The 16,960-nt window shown below is 34.9% G+C and overlaps 1 protein-coding gene across 1 annotated transcript in view; it reads left to right on the plus strand.

Moving 5' to 3' along the window:
* The window catches only part of kcnk5a (potassium channel, subfamily K, member 5a), a 33,003-nt gene extending 18,367 nt beyond the window's left edge, over positions 1–14,636 (plus strand). The window contains exons 2-5 of the mRNA XM_051867791.1: positions 749–860; positions 1,295–1,461; positions 1,640–1,808; positions 11,746–14,636. Of these exons, the coding sequence (XP_051723751.1) occupies positions 749–860; positions 1,295–1,461; positions 1,640–1,808; positions 11,746–12,659 (1,362 nt within the window). The 3' untranslated portion in view covers positions 12,660–14,636. The remainder of the gene's footprint in view (positions 1–748; positions 861–1,294; positions 1,462–1,639; positions 1,809–11,745) is intronic.
* The last annotated feature ends 2,324 nt before the right edge of the window (positions 14,637–16,960 follow it).

The following is a 16,960-nucleotide window of genomic DNA, read 5'->3' on the forward strand; positions in this document are numbered from 1 at the left end:
AATTGCACTTTTATTTTCTCTATTTGAAAGTTTTTAATGCTATTTGATGTTATGTTTAAAAAAAAAAAAAAAAAAAAGTAATGTTAATAAATGTTAATACATTTTAACAGTTAAACTTAAAGCCTAGTTTATTAACATTTTGTTGGAGCGATTGGGGACAGGTGGGGCTCGAAACCCTTCCCTACCTCCACAGTGGGGAATGGCTGAAAAAGTTTGAGAAACACTGCTTGAGGGGATCTTATCTATGTGTGTGGCAGCAGAATAATGTCTTGTTATTGCTAAGAACAAACATTGACATGCAATGAGCAAACCTACTAAGTTGTCAGATCCAAGCTGCATAAATGTTTATTCCCTAATTTTACATGCAAGGTCTCAGAGGAGAGAGAGAGAACTCTTGTTTAAGTAAGCGTTTTTCTGTATAATATTTGCACTCAACAGATTCTTTTATCTGTGATTAAGGGACGTATTAAGCCTTGTTCACTATATCTCTATAATATCTTTGCATGATGATCTAAGCTCAGAGAAACTTTTATTTAAGGTATGGCCCACTCATGTCCTAGGGACAGATGACATTTTGGCTATGGCAGGCTCATCAGCATTCCCAGGGGGCTGGCTTGAGAGGATATAATCTCTGGTCTCAGACATAACATATCCACATGCTTCTCTAGAAAATTAACTGTCTTGTTGTTATACTGTATTCAAATTGAATGTATGGCTTTTTTCATCAGTTTGTTTAATTGTGGAATAGGTGGTGTCTGATGCTGCAGGACAAGGCATCACCATCACAGGGGACAAAGCCTTCAACAACTGGAACTGGCCCAATGCCGTCATCTTCGCAGCTACAGTTATCACAACTATAGGTAAGGATCTGGTCCATTTAAGCAGTAACTTGGAGAAATAATCAATTAACAATTAGCACAAAAATAATTTATAATAAGTAGTAGTAGTAGTAGTAGTAGTAGTAGTAGTAGTAGTAGTAGTAGTAGTAGTAGTAGTAGTAGTAGTAGTAGTAGTAGTAGTAGTAGTAGTAGTAGTAGTAGTAGTAGTAGTAGTAGTAGTAGTAGTAGTTGTTGTTGTTGTTATTATTATTATTTCCCATTATTCTGAGTCTTTCAGTCATATCCCTATATATCATTACAAACAAGGGTTCAGTACAGTGTTTTTGTTTCTTTGCTTAATACTAAGAGAAATACTTGAAAGCCATGTCCAAAGATAGAACATCAAAGTAATGAGATAAATTGTATTTACTATAATCTGCAATCAATTTTCACCAAAAAATGGTTTCTTTCCACAGGTTATGGAAATATTGCACCCAAAACGCCTTCAGGGAGGGTTTTCTGTATATTTTATGGTCTTTTTGGAGTGCCGCTGTGTTTCACCTGGATCAGTGAACTTGGAAAGTTTTTTGGTGGAAGAGCTAAACACCTTGGGCGATATCTTACTAAGAAAGGGGTAACATTGGTAAGGAGCAACCACACACAGCCATTGTATTTTAATATAATAATAATAATAATAATAATAATAATAATAGCTATGAGAACTTCTAACTGCATTTTGAAAATCTATTTTTGTTATAAGCTTATTCTTTTTTTTTTTTTTCTTTTTCTTTTTTTTTTTTTTTTTTTTTGGCTTCTCAAAGCGGAAAACACAGTTCACCTGCACAGCTGTCTTTCTGTTATGGGGTGTGCTGGTCCATTTGGTGATTCCTCCATTTGTATTCATGTCTCAAGAAGGCTGGACCTATATCGAGGGCTTGTATTTTTCTTTTGTCACTTTGACAACTATTGGTTTCGGTGATCTTGTAGCAGGTGGGTGTCTTAGTTGTTAACTGCTTATCATGGATCACTTAAAGTTAATAGTCATTTAAGTTGGCTTGATCTATATCTATATCTAGAAGCATGCTAGCAAGGGTTTGAAATGAATGGGGTTAATTGAAATGAATTGATTAACAGCCAAAATACCGGAAGCGACGCATTCCACAGACAAGAATCCATGAACCGCATTATTAGACATTTAAGGCTGTACAATATATTAAAACCATTTAAAAATCATAATATAGCATGCTATTGTGAAATCACAAAGGCTGTAATTTAATTAAATAAATATATGCGCTGCGGGTTTCAGAGTGAAGTGCGACGCTTTAATTATTTACATGCGCGCAGGTAATGTGTTCCGTACAGCATCTCGGAGCAGCTTCGTTCACAGTAAAATGCAGCTCCACACAAACTCATCTGAGCAGCAGCTCTGTTATCAAACTCCAGCTCTGCATATGCTGTGAGTTTGGGTTGCTTATAACATTCATCTGGGAACGCAATGTGCACCATTTCACCAGATTTGTAATGTGAATAGAATAGAATATACTTGAATAGAATATTGAATATACTTCATCTTGGACAATCATCACATGGCCAGTATGCAACATTAGACAACACAGTACATAACATACAATAAATTACTCATAAATAAATAAATAAATAAATAAATAAATATATACATACAAAAAATATACACCAAATTTTTGCAATTCTCTATTGATTAATTTAACCATAGTTGGCACAAAATAATTTTTGTAGTGATTTGATTTGCACATCAAAATCCTCAATCGTCTCCCTGAGGGTAACATGTTAAAATTCTCATATAAAATGTCATCAGCAACAATTTTCTTAACTTGTCTTAAAATAGATACCTCATACAGCTCCTGTGTAGGTTTCTGTTCCCACCCTACAATTTTTAGAGCAGCATGTAAGCAAGTCGTGCAAGTTTAGATTTTATTTTTGTCACGTTTCCATAGCATGCTGTAATACCATATCTTACAAAACTCTCAAAAACAGACTGATAAAACAGAAATAAAATCTTCTGATTTACCTTCACCTAGTTTTGCCGTGGCCACTACGTAGTAACTATTGGGAACGTGTTAAAGGATTAGTTCACTTTAAAGTGAAAGTTACCCCATGATTTACTCACCCTCAAGCCATCCTAGGTATGACTTTCTTCTTTCAGATGAATACAATCAGAGATATATTAATAATCACCCTGATGGCCAGACCACCTTTTGTATTCAACTTAAGAAAGTGTAATGTCTCTTTTTTTCATAAGTTGAATACAGAAGGCGGTCTGGCGGAGGCTAGTTATTTTATTTTACAATGCGTTAATATTATATTATATTATATTATATTATATTATATATGCTGCACTGTCTTTGTCATTCTTAATTTAAAATAAAATGTTAATTCATATATTTGTGATAATCCCAAGTTGCTGTGTCATTCAGGTGGCCACAAGAAAATGATTGTTCCCTCAAAATAGGATCTAAGTGAACCAAAAATGTCCCTTTGGTCACCAAAAAAATGCCCCTAAAAGTCACAAATATTGCCCCTTAATAGGAAAGTTGATTTCTAGCCCTGCTAGCAACATGTTAAAAGATAGTACCGACATGCTAAGTCATGTTAACAGCATGTTAGAACCATGGTAGCAGCGTGCTAAATCATGTTAAAAACATGAAAGCAATGTTAAAACGTGTTAACAAATATGTTGTTAACAACGTGATCATGCTAGTAGTATGCTAAAACATGCAAGTATTAGGCAAAATCATGTTAGCAATGTGTTAAAACATCTTAAAACATATTAGCAACTTGTTAAAACATGTTAGGAAAATGTTAACATGTTAAATCATGCTAGCAATATGTTATAACGTGATAGAAACATGCCTTAATGTTAGATCATACTAACATGTTTCAAGTTATAATCTTTAGAGAACTTTCTGCAAATAAAAACTTTCTGTATATAAATCTTAAGATTAAACAGCTAAATATTAATAAGACATTCACATTCATGCATTCAGTAGATGTACAAAATAATTTAAAGACTAATATAACTAGTCTAAATAGTATAACTTGTCAAGTTACAAATTAAAGAAATTATTGACTCAAGAATAAAACTCAAGTTTACACTGATATTTTGTACCAAAAAAGTATGACTTTATTTTCAGTGGGACACAGGAGGAAATGCAAGGTAAAACATTAAGAGACTGATAGTCTCAATCACCATTAACTATCATTGCACCTTGCTTATATTTGCATACATCTAATTTGGACATGCAAAATATTAAGGTGTTAATAGAGCAAAATAACTGAGCACCTCTGACAGTGGAATTTGTAGTTGCAGAGTAAAGCCACACTTGTATCTGTAACAGAGAAAAAGTTCTTGTAGTTAATCCCTCTCTCTCTCTCTCGCTCTCTCGCTCTCGCTCTCGCTCTCGCTCTCTCTCGCTCTCTCTCTCTCTCTCTCTCGCTCTCGCTCTCTCGATATATGTGACCCTGGACCACAAAACCAGTCATAAGGGTCATCTGAAAGCTGAATAAATAAGCTTTCCATTGATGTATGGTTTGTTAGTATAGGACAATATTTGGCTCAGATACAATTATTTGAACATCTGAAATCTGAGGGTGCGAAAAATCTAAATATTGAGAAAATCGCCTTTAAAATTGTCCAAATGAAGTCCTTACCAATGCATATCCACTCACAAAAATAAATTTTTGATATATTTACAGTAGGAAATTTACAAAATATCTTCATGGAACATGATTTTTACTTAATATCCTAATGATTTTTGGCATTAAAAAAGAGTCAATAATTTTGACCCATACAATGTATTGTTGGCTATTGCTACAAATATACCCGTGCTACTTTTGTGGTCCAGGGTCACATATGGAGCCACAATTTGAATATGAAGCTGTTTGCGGAAAAGCCATGCATGTTTCAGGCATTTCAAATGTGTCACATATCTGGCTGCGTGTGCTGGAAGAAGAGATGACGTAGGAGATGAGGCAGATGTGCTGGAGCCTTGGTTAAACTTGAAGGGTTATAAATTATCCCATAATTTACTCGCCCTCAAACTATCCTAGGTGTATATGACTTTCTTCTTTCAGCCAAACACAATCTGGGTTATATTAAAATATATCCTGTCTGTTATTCCCAGCTTTATAATGGGAGTGAATAGTAACCGTGATTTTGAAGCCCAAAAAAAGCACATCCATCCATCATAAAAGAAATCCATACGGCTCCAGGGGGGTTAATAAAGGTCATCTGAAGTGAAGTAATCTGATTTTGTGAGGGGGAAAAATATCCATATTTATAACTTTATTAACTAGAATCACTGGCTTCCATAAGCGAGTCTATTTTGGCGGAAGAGTGAACTTTGACCTGACACATGACATAGTGATGAACGCGGAAGCACAGAGGAAAGAGCAAAATAAAACACCAAATTAAATCACGAATTAGAAGTCTAAAATGAGAGATGTCGGAGGAGCTTGAGTTTGTTGCCCAGCCTTATTTGTTTGAACCGTGAGAGACATCTACTCTCACCTACGTCCTACGTCATATGCTGGAACTCGTCTCTCTCGTCAATGTGCGGACGGACGTTACTGGAAGCTAGAGATTATAGTCTATAAAGTTATAAATATGGATATTTTTCTTACAAAAACGTATGGCCGGAATATATATATATATTTTTTTTTTTAAAAATATAACTCTGATTGTTTTTGACTGAAAGAAGTTAGCCATACACACCTAGGGATGGCTTGAGGGTGAGTAAATTATGGGATAATTTTCATTTTTTGGTGAACTAAGCCTTTAAGAAACTGAGCAGCCTGTTCAGTGGAGTAAGATCAGTGACTGAGTTGTAGCTTTCCTATCTTGTACCTGTTTTCCCTGTTCCATCAGTACCATTGTCTTGGACAACGTTGAGAGGAACCAGTGGTTCACTCACATTTGTGTCCTGTGAGACGGACTGGGTCAGCGGAGCTGTGTCATTTCTTCTAATAAGCTTGAGTCGACTACAGTGCATATGGCCTTGATAAATGCATGATCATCTGTCAACTTTTTATTTTATTTTAAATAACTTTTATGTAACACATGGATTAGATGTTCTTTTTATTACTGAGGCATGGTTAAATGGTGCTGATATGAGCCCTCTTGCTGAACTCTTACCCTCTAGGTGTAATTTTTTTTTTTAAGTGCCTTGAGGACTACTCATCGGGGTGGAGGTATGGCTGCAATTTTTAATGATTAAGTGCAAGTTATTGCCTGTTGAAAGTTTTGAGAGTTTTGAAGTTTAATTAATTAAGATTGACCTGCCCTTAGTGGTGCTTTGTACCCTGATATATAGGCCTATCGGATTCAACAAGAAATTTCTAGATGAATTTTATGAGTTTTTATCTATGGCGCTTCCATCTGCAGATTGGATTTTGATCCTGGGTGATTTTTATATAATATGTTTGTTGTCCTTGTAAACCTATAATCAAAGAATCTTTAAATTTGGTTGATTCGTTTCATTTTTCATATGCTTGATTTGGTGTTTTCTTTTGGGATAAAGATCTACAGCTAGTGCGTTTTTAATGGCTTTTAGTTCTAAGGCGTTATCTCCTCCTATGATTTCTACAACTTTGCCTTCTGTAGGACCTGAGGAATTGGTAAATTCTTTCAGTCATGTCTGTTCAGAGATCTTGGATAATGTCACACCTTTTAAAATGAGAAATCAAAGAGTAAATAAACAACCGTGGTTAAATGTGTTACTATGAATCTTTGTCGGCATGCTTAAGTGGCTTTAAGATAATTTGCAAGAATTCAACAGCATCTTGATTGTTTACAGCTGCCAGGGGTGTCAAACATACGGCCCACAAAGGTGTCCAATCCGGCCCACGGGATGATTTGAACTATAATTTAAAAAAAAAATAGAGATGCACTAGTCATAAATCCAAACTTTTTTTTGTTTGTTTTATTTTGGTCAATCTTTATTCTGGGCTTGCAAACAAAGTGCTTTGTAATAATTTCCCAAAATTTCATTTGTGTGGAAATATTTACGAAGTCTGTAAACAGGATGTTAACACAGGCACACGTTGAATATGGACACAAAGAGGAGAACGGACGCGCCAGCAGAGAAAATACTGTACCATGCACAAGCTTACTGTTCGCGAAAAATAGGAATAATAATATAAATATTAAATTGGGGTTGATATGAATGTATCTCTGAAGGGAACTGTCTTCAGAAAAGTTTTGATGGCTTTTCCTCTTATTTCTGTATAAAGTAGTAGCCTATTTATAAATGCAGCTTTGTGTATAGCGGTAACCATGGAAACGCTATATCACTGCTGTTCCATAACACCACCTACTGTCAGAGAGTTAATTTGCATTTTCATTCAGTCCGTCTGCTGATTTTGTTTTGTGCAGGTATCTTATGTAGCATAATTTCACAAAGCTAAAGTCAGACCATGCTGTTTTTGCTGTTAATCTTGAAATTATACAATAATTTAAATTAAAAACAACTGCTCATGTGCATAACATCTTTGTTGGGATTGTGATAAAAATGCAGGGTTTGCCTCTAATATCAAAGAGCTACACATTTTTTTTGAACAAATAAACAACAAATAAATTTGCTTTAAAAAAAAAAAAATGTGCAACCAGTTTCAGAATCAACCAATTTGCTTCCCAAAAAAAATTGGAAATGGCCACAAAAAATCTAAATAGGTGCATTACTAATAAAAACAAATATTTAAAAAAGCATTATTTTAAAAATCTAACAATTTTTTCACTATAAAAAACAAATGCAGTTTTAAGGAACAGTGTACTAGTTACTAATATTATGTACTAATAATAATATTTACTAATATTAATGCAACTATCAGCGCACTAAGGTGTTTTTTTTTTTTGTTTTGTTTTTTTTATTAATTCGGCCCGCACATGGTTATTTTTTTCCAATCCGGCCCTCAACCTAAAATGAGTTTGACACCCCTATGCTAGACCTTATTTTTTGTGAATTTTACCACAAAATGTAAATAACCCGAAGGCTTTGTTTGAAACTATATAAGGCACTGAGTCCATCTAGTAACGTTTTCTCTTCCCCGTCCAAGGATTTTTTTTTTTTTTTTTTTTTTTAATTGACAAGGTCAAATAAACAAATTAAAGGTCAAATATTTCACCAGTAGGGAACACTGTAGTTGAAGCAATGAATCCTTCACATTGCTTGAGTAAATTTGAATTAATTTCCTTAGCTCAGTTGAAAGATCTATGTTTAAAGTCGACGACCTCACTCTATGATGTTCTTCCATCGTAACTACTTAAGGAGGTCATTGACATTTTAGTCCTAATATTTTATGGATTATTAATAATTTATTTTATGGCACTGTACCATGAGGGTTTAAGCAGGCCATTGTTGAGCCCATTTTAAAGACGATCCTGGATCCACAGGAATTTAAAAACTTCAGGCCTATTTCAAAAATTAATTTTAAGAATAAAATCTTAGAAAAAGTTGTTCATAATCAACTAGTTGATTTTTTTTATTCAGGATATTTTTCAGTCTGTATTTGGAATTAAACATAGCACAGAGTCAGCTCAGAGTCAGTCAGCTTAGAGATTATGTAGGTATCAAGGGTGTGGCTCTTAAGCGGTTCTCTTCTTATCTGCTGGACTGGACATGCATAGTTAAGATTGGAAACTCTGTTTCTGCATCAGCAAATATCTCTTGGGGGGTCCCGCAAGGTTAAATGATCCAACTCCGTTCTCTTTATTTATGCTGCCCCTGGGGTAATTTTTTTGGAAATATAAAATTAATTATCATTTATATGCTGATTATTTTCAATTGTACTTTCCTTTAGAGTTTGACTGTACATCCTTTGTTCACTTTCATAAGTGTTTGATTGAGGTAAAGTGGTGGTTTGCAAATAATTTCCTAGGTTAAGGCCGAGTTTATGTTTGGAAATAAACAGCCTGAGAAAGGACTGGTTGAAAGTTATGGACTACTGTCTAGTAATATGCAATGTTATGTGAATAACATCCGATTCCGATCTCCGCTTTGATCGTCATATAAACTGATTTGTGAAAGCATTTTTTTTTTTTTTTTTTTTTTTTTTTCCAGGTAAAAAAAATTGTTTAAACTGAAATATATTCTTTCAACCAAGGATTTGGAGACTGTTGTGCATGGTTTTATTTCCACACAGCTGGATTATTGTAATGCTTTGTGAATAAAAGGCATAAGTTAAGCCTTGGTTGCACACCTTTAGTATGTCCAAAATCCTGCAGCAAGACTTTTACCAATAGCAGTAAAAGGAATCATATAACACCTGTGTTGAAACCTCCTCATTGGTTACCTGTAAAATACAGAAAACAATGTTTGTTTACAAAGCACTGCATGGTCAGGCTCCAAAGAATTTAAAAGATACAGTAGAGCTCAAAAGTTTACATACCCCTTGCAGAAGGATCATGAAAATTGCATGTTATTTTTTTATTTAGTACTGTCCTGAATAAACTTAACACATCAGATGTTTACATAAAGTCCACAAGACAAAAAAATAGCTGCATTTATAAAAATGACCCAGTTCAAAAGTTTACATACAATTAATACTGTGTGTCTTTACCTGGATGATCCACAACTGGTTGTTAGTTTTGTGATGGTTGTTCATGAGTCCCTTGTTTGCTCTGAGCAGTTAAACCTGAGCTCTGTTCTTCAGAAAAATCCTCCAGGTCCTGCAGATTCTTTGTTTTTTCCATCATCTTTTTCATATTTGAACCCTTTCCAGCAGTGACTGTATGATTTTGAGATCCATGTTTTCACAATGAGGACAATTGAGGGACTCAAGCACAACTATTAAAAAAGTTTCAAACATTCACTGATGCTCCAGAAGGAAACACGATGCATTAAGAGCCGGGGATGTAAACTTTTTGAATTGGATAAACATGATAAATTGTATTTTTTTTTTTTTTTTTTTGTCTTCTGGGAAACATGTAAGCATCTTCTGTAACTTCCAAAGGGCAGTACTAAATGAAAAAATATGATCTTTAATCAAAATAAGAAAAACATGCACATCATCATCAATCTCAAAGACTCTTGCATTTTGAAAGTGCTTTATGAATAAAATTTGAGGTGAGGTTAAGGTGTAAAATTTGTCCATGACTTAACATTTTTGATACGGATGTGTGAATGTTTTGCACCATATTCACTATTCTCTGATTTGCAGAATAGAATTTGTGCACCTGCAATGAAGAATGAGAAGTGTAACTGTTGTGTTGTATTTGTGGGAAAGAGAGAAAGAACTACATGTTTGCAACTCCTAAAATATTTTTTCTCTATGACTCAAATTTACTGATACACGTGTGATATTCTCTTCAACTACAAATTCCACTTTTACGGGTGCTCAGTGGTTTTGTTCCAGCAATACCTTAAAAGAACATGGTAGTAGTCCACCATCCATACAAAAGCAGAGAGGTCGGTGTGTTGTAGGACAGGAATAGATGCCCAGGCTGACAATACAGTATGTTTAGGCAACAGCTGTAAGTTTTTTTTTTTTTTTTTTTTTTTTATTTTTTAAATGCCTTCAACTGGGGCTTCCAGAAAACCTGCAATAAAAATAGCACAGTTCAAAAATAGTCATACCCATTACAAAGTATCACATCTGGTATAACAAATAAGGTCAATTTAAGTTAAGCTCAATCAGCATTTGTGGCATGTTTGACTTATCCCTCTGAATATTTCTTTAACATGGCATTTTGTAAGAAATCCAATGACCTTGTCATGTTTTCATCTGCATGTAATTTTTATAAAAATTTATGATGTAAAATGTAGAACATCCATGTATTTACAAAACCCATCTGGTTAGATACAAAGGTGGAAAACTAATCAGTGCTGCATATGGGAAAATCCCTTACCATTCAGTGCTGTGGTGTGCCTCTGAGATGTTCCTCCCTAAAAGTAAAAATACAGTGAAACCTTATTTAAACAGTGGATCACTTCAAAATAAAGTCATTACTTTTTAAAAATCCCATTTATAACATTGCATATACATAAAAAGCAAATACTAATATTATTATGCAATCTCACAGCCTCGCACATGAGCAGGAGCATGTGAGAAAGGCATGTATAACTGCTCTCTAGGCCCGTTTCCAGTCAAAATGACCTTACTGTCGTACAGTTTAAAAGATAATGAAGTTATAAAGTTTGATAAGTTTGTGTTGAAGTTGCCAATTTGCATAACAAACAGTTCCAACATACAGTATACCTCAGAGTTGCTGTGTTATGGACTGGTGTGCAAACATGACAAAAAGTTACAAATTTATGAATCAGGAAAGTAACTCTAAAATGACATTTAACATTAAATGCGTAAAAATGACAATTAAAAGCTATAATTAAGCAATCAAATAAAATTGTTTATCTTAGCATACAGTAACGGCTTACTTTATGCATGTGCAGAAGTCCAATATCTTCAACCAAGTTTCAACATAAACCAGACATATTAGAAACATGTTAGCAATGTGTTAAAACATGTAACATGTTAAATCATGCAAGCAAAATGCTAATTCTAGCAATGTGCTAAACATGCTAAAGACAATGTTAAATCATTTTAACAATGCCTAGCTAACTAGCTGCATGTTTTTTACTGCGTTTATATAACCATCAAATTTTAAACTTTACTTTAAACTTTCAGAAAAGGGTTTGTCAAGCCAACATCAGAGTTTGTCCTGACAAACTTTAGTTCTCTAGATTTCTTAAGATATGAACAAATAGCCATATTATGCAGTATATCCAAGTGTACATTTTTTTTCATACAAGGAAGCATGTATTTATAAAACTATAAATATAAAAAATATAACATTTGAAACTAAAGGAAATTGCTTCAAAAGTTTTTTGATAGATTGTGATTTCAATTTGCAAACATTATTTTTTTTTTTTTTTCTCTGTATCTGTATTTTGTTTAGGTGTTGATCCCAATGCTGAATACCCTACTCTCTATCGCTACTTTGTGGAGGTGTGGATCTATCTTGGTCTGGCATGGCTCTCTCTGTTCTTCAATTGGAAGGTGCGCATGGTTGTGGAGGCTCACAAAGCTCTAAAGAAGCGCCGTAAAAGGCGCAAACTTTCTCTGGATGAGTTACAGTGCATCAAGGAAAGTCACAAGACCCTACACCTGCCACCATCTCCTAATGATGTCAACATCTTCAGCTTTCTGTCCAAGAAAAAAGAAAGTTACAATGACTCAATCAAGCAGATAGGTGTCGAGAAGGAAGGAGAAGTACAATGTGTCAGCTCCATCACTGGTAGCAAGAATAAAGCACCAAACCGCTCAAAGAGCTGCAGTGATTCTCTTTCAATAAATGGAAATACCATCCTCAGTTTTGACCGCTCACCTCGACAGAAGCGCCGCTATAGCTTGAGTGAAAAAGTTGCTGTAGCAATCTCAAAATCCAAGGGTTACCTTCTTAATCAAGAGGAATGTCTTCTCATGAATGAAATGCATGGGGGAGGAGAGATAGACTCTACAAGAATGTATGAGAATCAATTGGACAAAGAGGCAGGAGAGAACCACGAAGGTCTTGACCCTGGAGGCTGCAGTAATGGCCGAATCGCATGGGAATCCAAAGGTTACCAGATCCACACGTTTCCCAATGCCAACATCACCTTCATTGATGAGGAGAATTTGCTAAACAACAACCTGGAGGAGGATGATAATGACTTCATGCCCAAGTATTCAACTTCAGATGAGACAGATTTTAGAGAGGAACAGGGCTCCGAATCCGAGACCTCCGTATTCACCACAGATGGGTTGGACCATAACCACTCCTATGAGCAGCTGGTAGAAGAGTATTCCAAAGAGGACAACACTGACATTTGATCTCATAATAGGATTTGGTATTCTGTCTTAAACCTTAGTAAAGTTTTTCTATCATGAACTTGAAATGATGGCGTGAACTATAAAAATAGAAGTTACTCACAAACCATTTCTATCTGTCTTCAAATGTGAGCAGCTTTATACAAGTTTAATGTGATTTTACAAATTAGAATTTCTTTAAGTATTTTGCAAGTGGAACAACAGATTTAAGAGTCTTATTGACATTTAAATTAAAAGCCAATTTTATAAATGAACAATCTATCGGCAGCTGTTGGCATACAGACTTATAGAGATGTATATCAATAGTTGACTGATTTTGCAGTGGCTCTAGACTTGATTAGGTTTTTATTTATTGTATAGCAAATAAATCAAATTAGACCATTTAGGTTTCTACCTAAATTGTCTAAACTGTAGGGGTCTCAGATTCACTGCGAACCAGTTCACTGACAATATAGATTATAGATAGTAAGATGTTTGCATGTTTTTTTTCACCATATTGGTGATTGTTTTAAGATTAAAAAAAAAAGAAAGAAAAAAAAAAAGAAAAAGCTTCATCCTTATTGGATGTTAAACCACATTTTTATTGTCTTCCATTTTAGCCCAAAATATTGTTTTGGGTAACAATGTTTGCCTGTTATTTTAATTTGGGATTTATTTAAAATGGTATGTCATGATTTGACTTTTTTTTAACATTGTGATTTTATTCCAAGTCTTTTGTTTATGCAGACATTATGGTTTAATGTTCCTGCAATTTGTTAACTCCTATCTAAAGATAATCTCAATATTTGTGGTTTTCTGAACCGTTAATTTTGTCGATATGATGAGATGAACCGCACTCAAATACTCCGTCTGCCTCCCTCAATGTGCCTTTGTCAAGTCAAGAAGATGGTAGTTGAATCAGTTGACATAAAAGGTTATGAGTATCCCATTGTTATTACATTGTTTTTACTAACATAACTGTTTTGGTGTCTGACTCATATGTTGACATGATGCTAAGTCCGTGTTGACATGAAATCCACATACTGACAAAATAACCATTATAATACACCAAGCCAAAAAAAAGGAAAGAAAGAAACATGGAAATCCTGGTTGTGGTTCTCTCTGCTAAGCTCTAGCAATGTATGATCCTCTTGCATCTTGCTACTGAGTGCCCCTGGTGTGTAGAGCTGCATCCTGAGTCAGTTTCCTGTTTGTAGATGTAATTATGTTGTTTGTATTTCAAGCGTGTTATAAGATCGATCTCTCTTAATCTCCTTTTGGCTTTCTTTAAAAGAAAGGTGTTTTTTATATATGAAAGTTGATACAGCACCTGATATGCACTGAAATATGCATTCTACTGTATGTCTTCTAATATTCAGTGTTGTGTGTACGTCACACAAGTACATTTTGCACCAATTTGCCTTTCTTCTATTGAGGACCTTTAATGTTGTCTTGTCTGGTGTCACTATCAAACTTTTGTTATAGGCCCACCCCTGTTTTCCCAGCTACACTTTAACCAGAGATCTCCTTTGTTCTCTCTGTGCAGTCTCTCTCACTTGAGAGAACAGTGTGTTTGCTATGTAAACATTGAAAAGGGTCTGTCAGTAGCCATCACTGTTGGTCTCCTGTAGTCTCCTTTTTAATTAGCTATGAGCTAAATGGCATGAATGGCCAAAACCAGAATTTACATCACTGGCCAAGGTTAACCTGTCAAGTCACGGTGTTGTGTTTTTGTTCATATTGCAAATGTTCGCCCCATTCTTTCACAGAAAAAGCTCAAACATTTTACTCTCCAAGTGACGTAGAATGTTAAAGTGGTTTTGATTTTTTTTTTTTTTTTTTTTCTCATGTTATGTTTTGAATTTCCTCTATTTTGTATTGCTGTATTTCCTTGTATATTTTTAATTATTCCTTGGTGGTGCTATTTTACTCTGTTTAGATGATTTGAATGTTGGACTGAATGAGCATTTTCCATTTGAAATAATAAACAAATAGGATTTCTGCCTTGGTCTTTTTCTTTCTCATCTTTGAGCAGTGATTTCGAGAATACAATTGGACTTATTAGAAGATAAATTTCTTTGAAGAGAAATGTGAAATAACACAACTTATTATTTCTGTGAGTATTTGCATAAATTGTACTCCAGCATGAATTGAAAAATAAATTTGTTTTGCTGATATTTTGTATAGTGGATATAAAACAACTACACACCCCTGTTAAACCAGGGCTGCGTTCAGCCCCGACAAAACGTTGCAAAACGTTTTTTAAACGGAAACGGTGGTGCGTTGAACACCGTGTTCTGATGACGCAAGAGTTGCAACTATGGCAGCTGAGAAGGCCATTCTTTGTATTCTTTTTGAAGAGATTTCGGAGCCTGATGAAATCGGTATAAATAGGCTACGTGTTTAATACTGCAAAATACGCTCGATGTTACAGTCACTGCCCTTGCCGTACAGAATAAAGAGAACACAGTTGTAAACGACTTTACTTGGACCCATTGTGCGAGCTGTCTCTTTAATCCTGCGTGGTTTATATACATGCTGCTGATTGGGTTTACATTTTTGACACACCCACCAAACAAGAGAAAACGTATCTCAAACCCGTTGCACACCGTTTCCAGGAAACATGTCGTTCAACCCGGAAACCGTAGCAAAACGTTGTGCACCGGTTTGAGCTTGAACGTGCCCCAGGGCTCTGAACCTGTTCAAGGAACGGAAACGAAAACCGGAAACGAACGAAATTTTGACCGGAACGTAACCGGAAACGAAATCAAATTTAATCGTTCTGAACAGAAACGCTAATTTGAAATGGCCATTAACCGGTTAATAACGTTATTTTATCGTTCTGTTTAATATTTTGATTTGGCAGTCAACCAATCACTAATTCAAATGAATGTGACGCTGACGCATCCAAAGTCTGTGAAATGCCCGCGCTCAGGCTCTACAGTAAGTGAAATGCCCGCGCTCAGACTCAGCTGTCAAGTCGGTTAGGTAAGTCACAATGGCAATGCCCTGGCATTATTTTTTCCGATGATATATGTCACCAACCGTCAAGCATTAGGTCAACATTTAAGTAAAAAATGAATGTCCAGTAATATGCAGCTTGATGTGCGTTTTGAAACCAGCGAAAATTGCAGGATATGTAGAACATGAGTTCACACAACGTCACATCACGCACATGCAGCGCTTCTGTGAACGGAGAAAACAGAATAAAACTATAGGCTACATAACATATATAAAAATAAAAGGTTTAGGCCTGTAGGCTACAGTCAGATTAACAAAACGAAAGTGGTTCATTGTGGCGCACTCCAAATATCTAGGAAAGGAAACACATTCTGCTTGTTTTCGTTATTTAAGTGTCTTTTGTAAATGTATGAATTATGTCTTGCTTTTACCTGTAGGCTATGACCATAAATTACGGAGTACAGTTTACTGTCTCAGAAGGAAAAAAAAAATCCAGTGGTCGTGCCGGCGCCTCACGCGCGCAGCCTGTTAAATAAATAAAATAAAATACAATAAACCAAACATATAAAACGTTACACTGCTCAGTTCAATTCTGTAATACAATCTGCCGTTTACCACCCGTGACCACTGCCTGACTGTGCTGTTATGTAAAGGAAGATGTCGATAATACTTTAGACTTTAGAGGTTTTGTGGTAAAATAAAATAGGGCAGTTTTGTTCATAATTGATGTTTACAAACATTATAAACAAATCTATATAGGCAAGGCTATTTGTAAAGATTTTACTTTATTTACCGATAAAATTACATTATTTCTGAATAATAAAATGAGATGTATACGCGACTTATCTTTTTTCTCTCAGGAATAGCGTCAGTATTGTTAACCATGCAACAAACATTTTAAAATATCTTGAAAAAATACTTAGTTGTTTTTTACCGTTGTTTTTTCCTTTTGTTTAATAGGTTTACATTTGGACAGAATCTTGTTATGAAAGACAAGTGTAGGCCTATTGGCTAAGACGGCAAATACTCTCTTTGTTTTTTAATAAATAAAATGCTGTACATAATAATAATAATAATAATAAGTAGGCTACATGCAAAAAAAAAAAAAAAGTTAAAAAATAACGTTATTAACCGTTATTTTTTCTAATCAAACCGGTTTCGGAACGTTAATAATACAGAAGGAATGCTGGAACGGAAACGTTAAAATACCGATTCTGCTTGGAGTGAAACGATTGAATTTTTTTTTTCGTTTTTAAGCTCTGGTTAAAACAGCTGTTTTTGTGATGTAAAAAAGGATAATTCATACCAGAACTTTTGCACCTTTAAAGGGGTAGTTCACTTTCACAAAGACAGCAATCTTTCTT

This window comes from Ctenopharyngodon idella, chromosome 17 (genome assembly GCF_019924925.1).
Source record: "Ctenopharyngodon idella isolate HZGC_01 chromosome 17, HZGC01, whole genome shotgun sequence".
In the NCBI taxonomy this organism is placed as follows: Eukaryota; Metazoa; Chordata; class Actinopteri; order Cypriniformes; family Xenocyprididae; genus Ctenopharyngodon; species Ctenopharyngodon idella.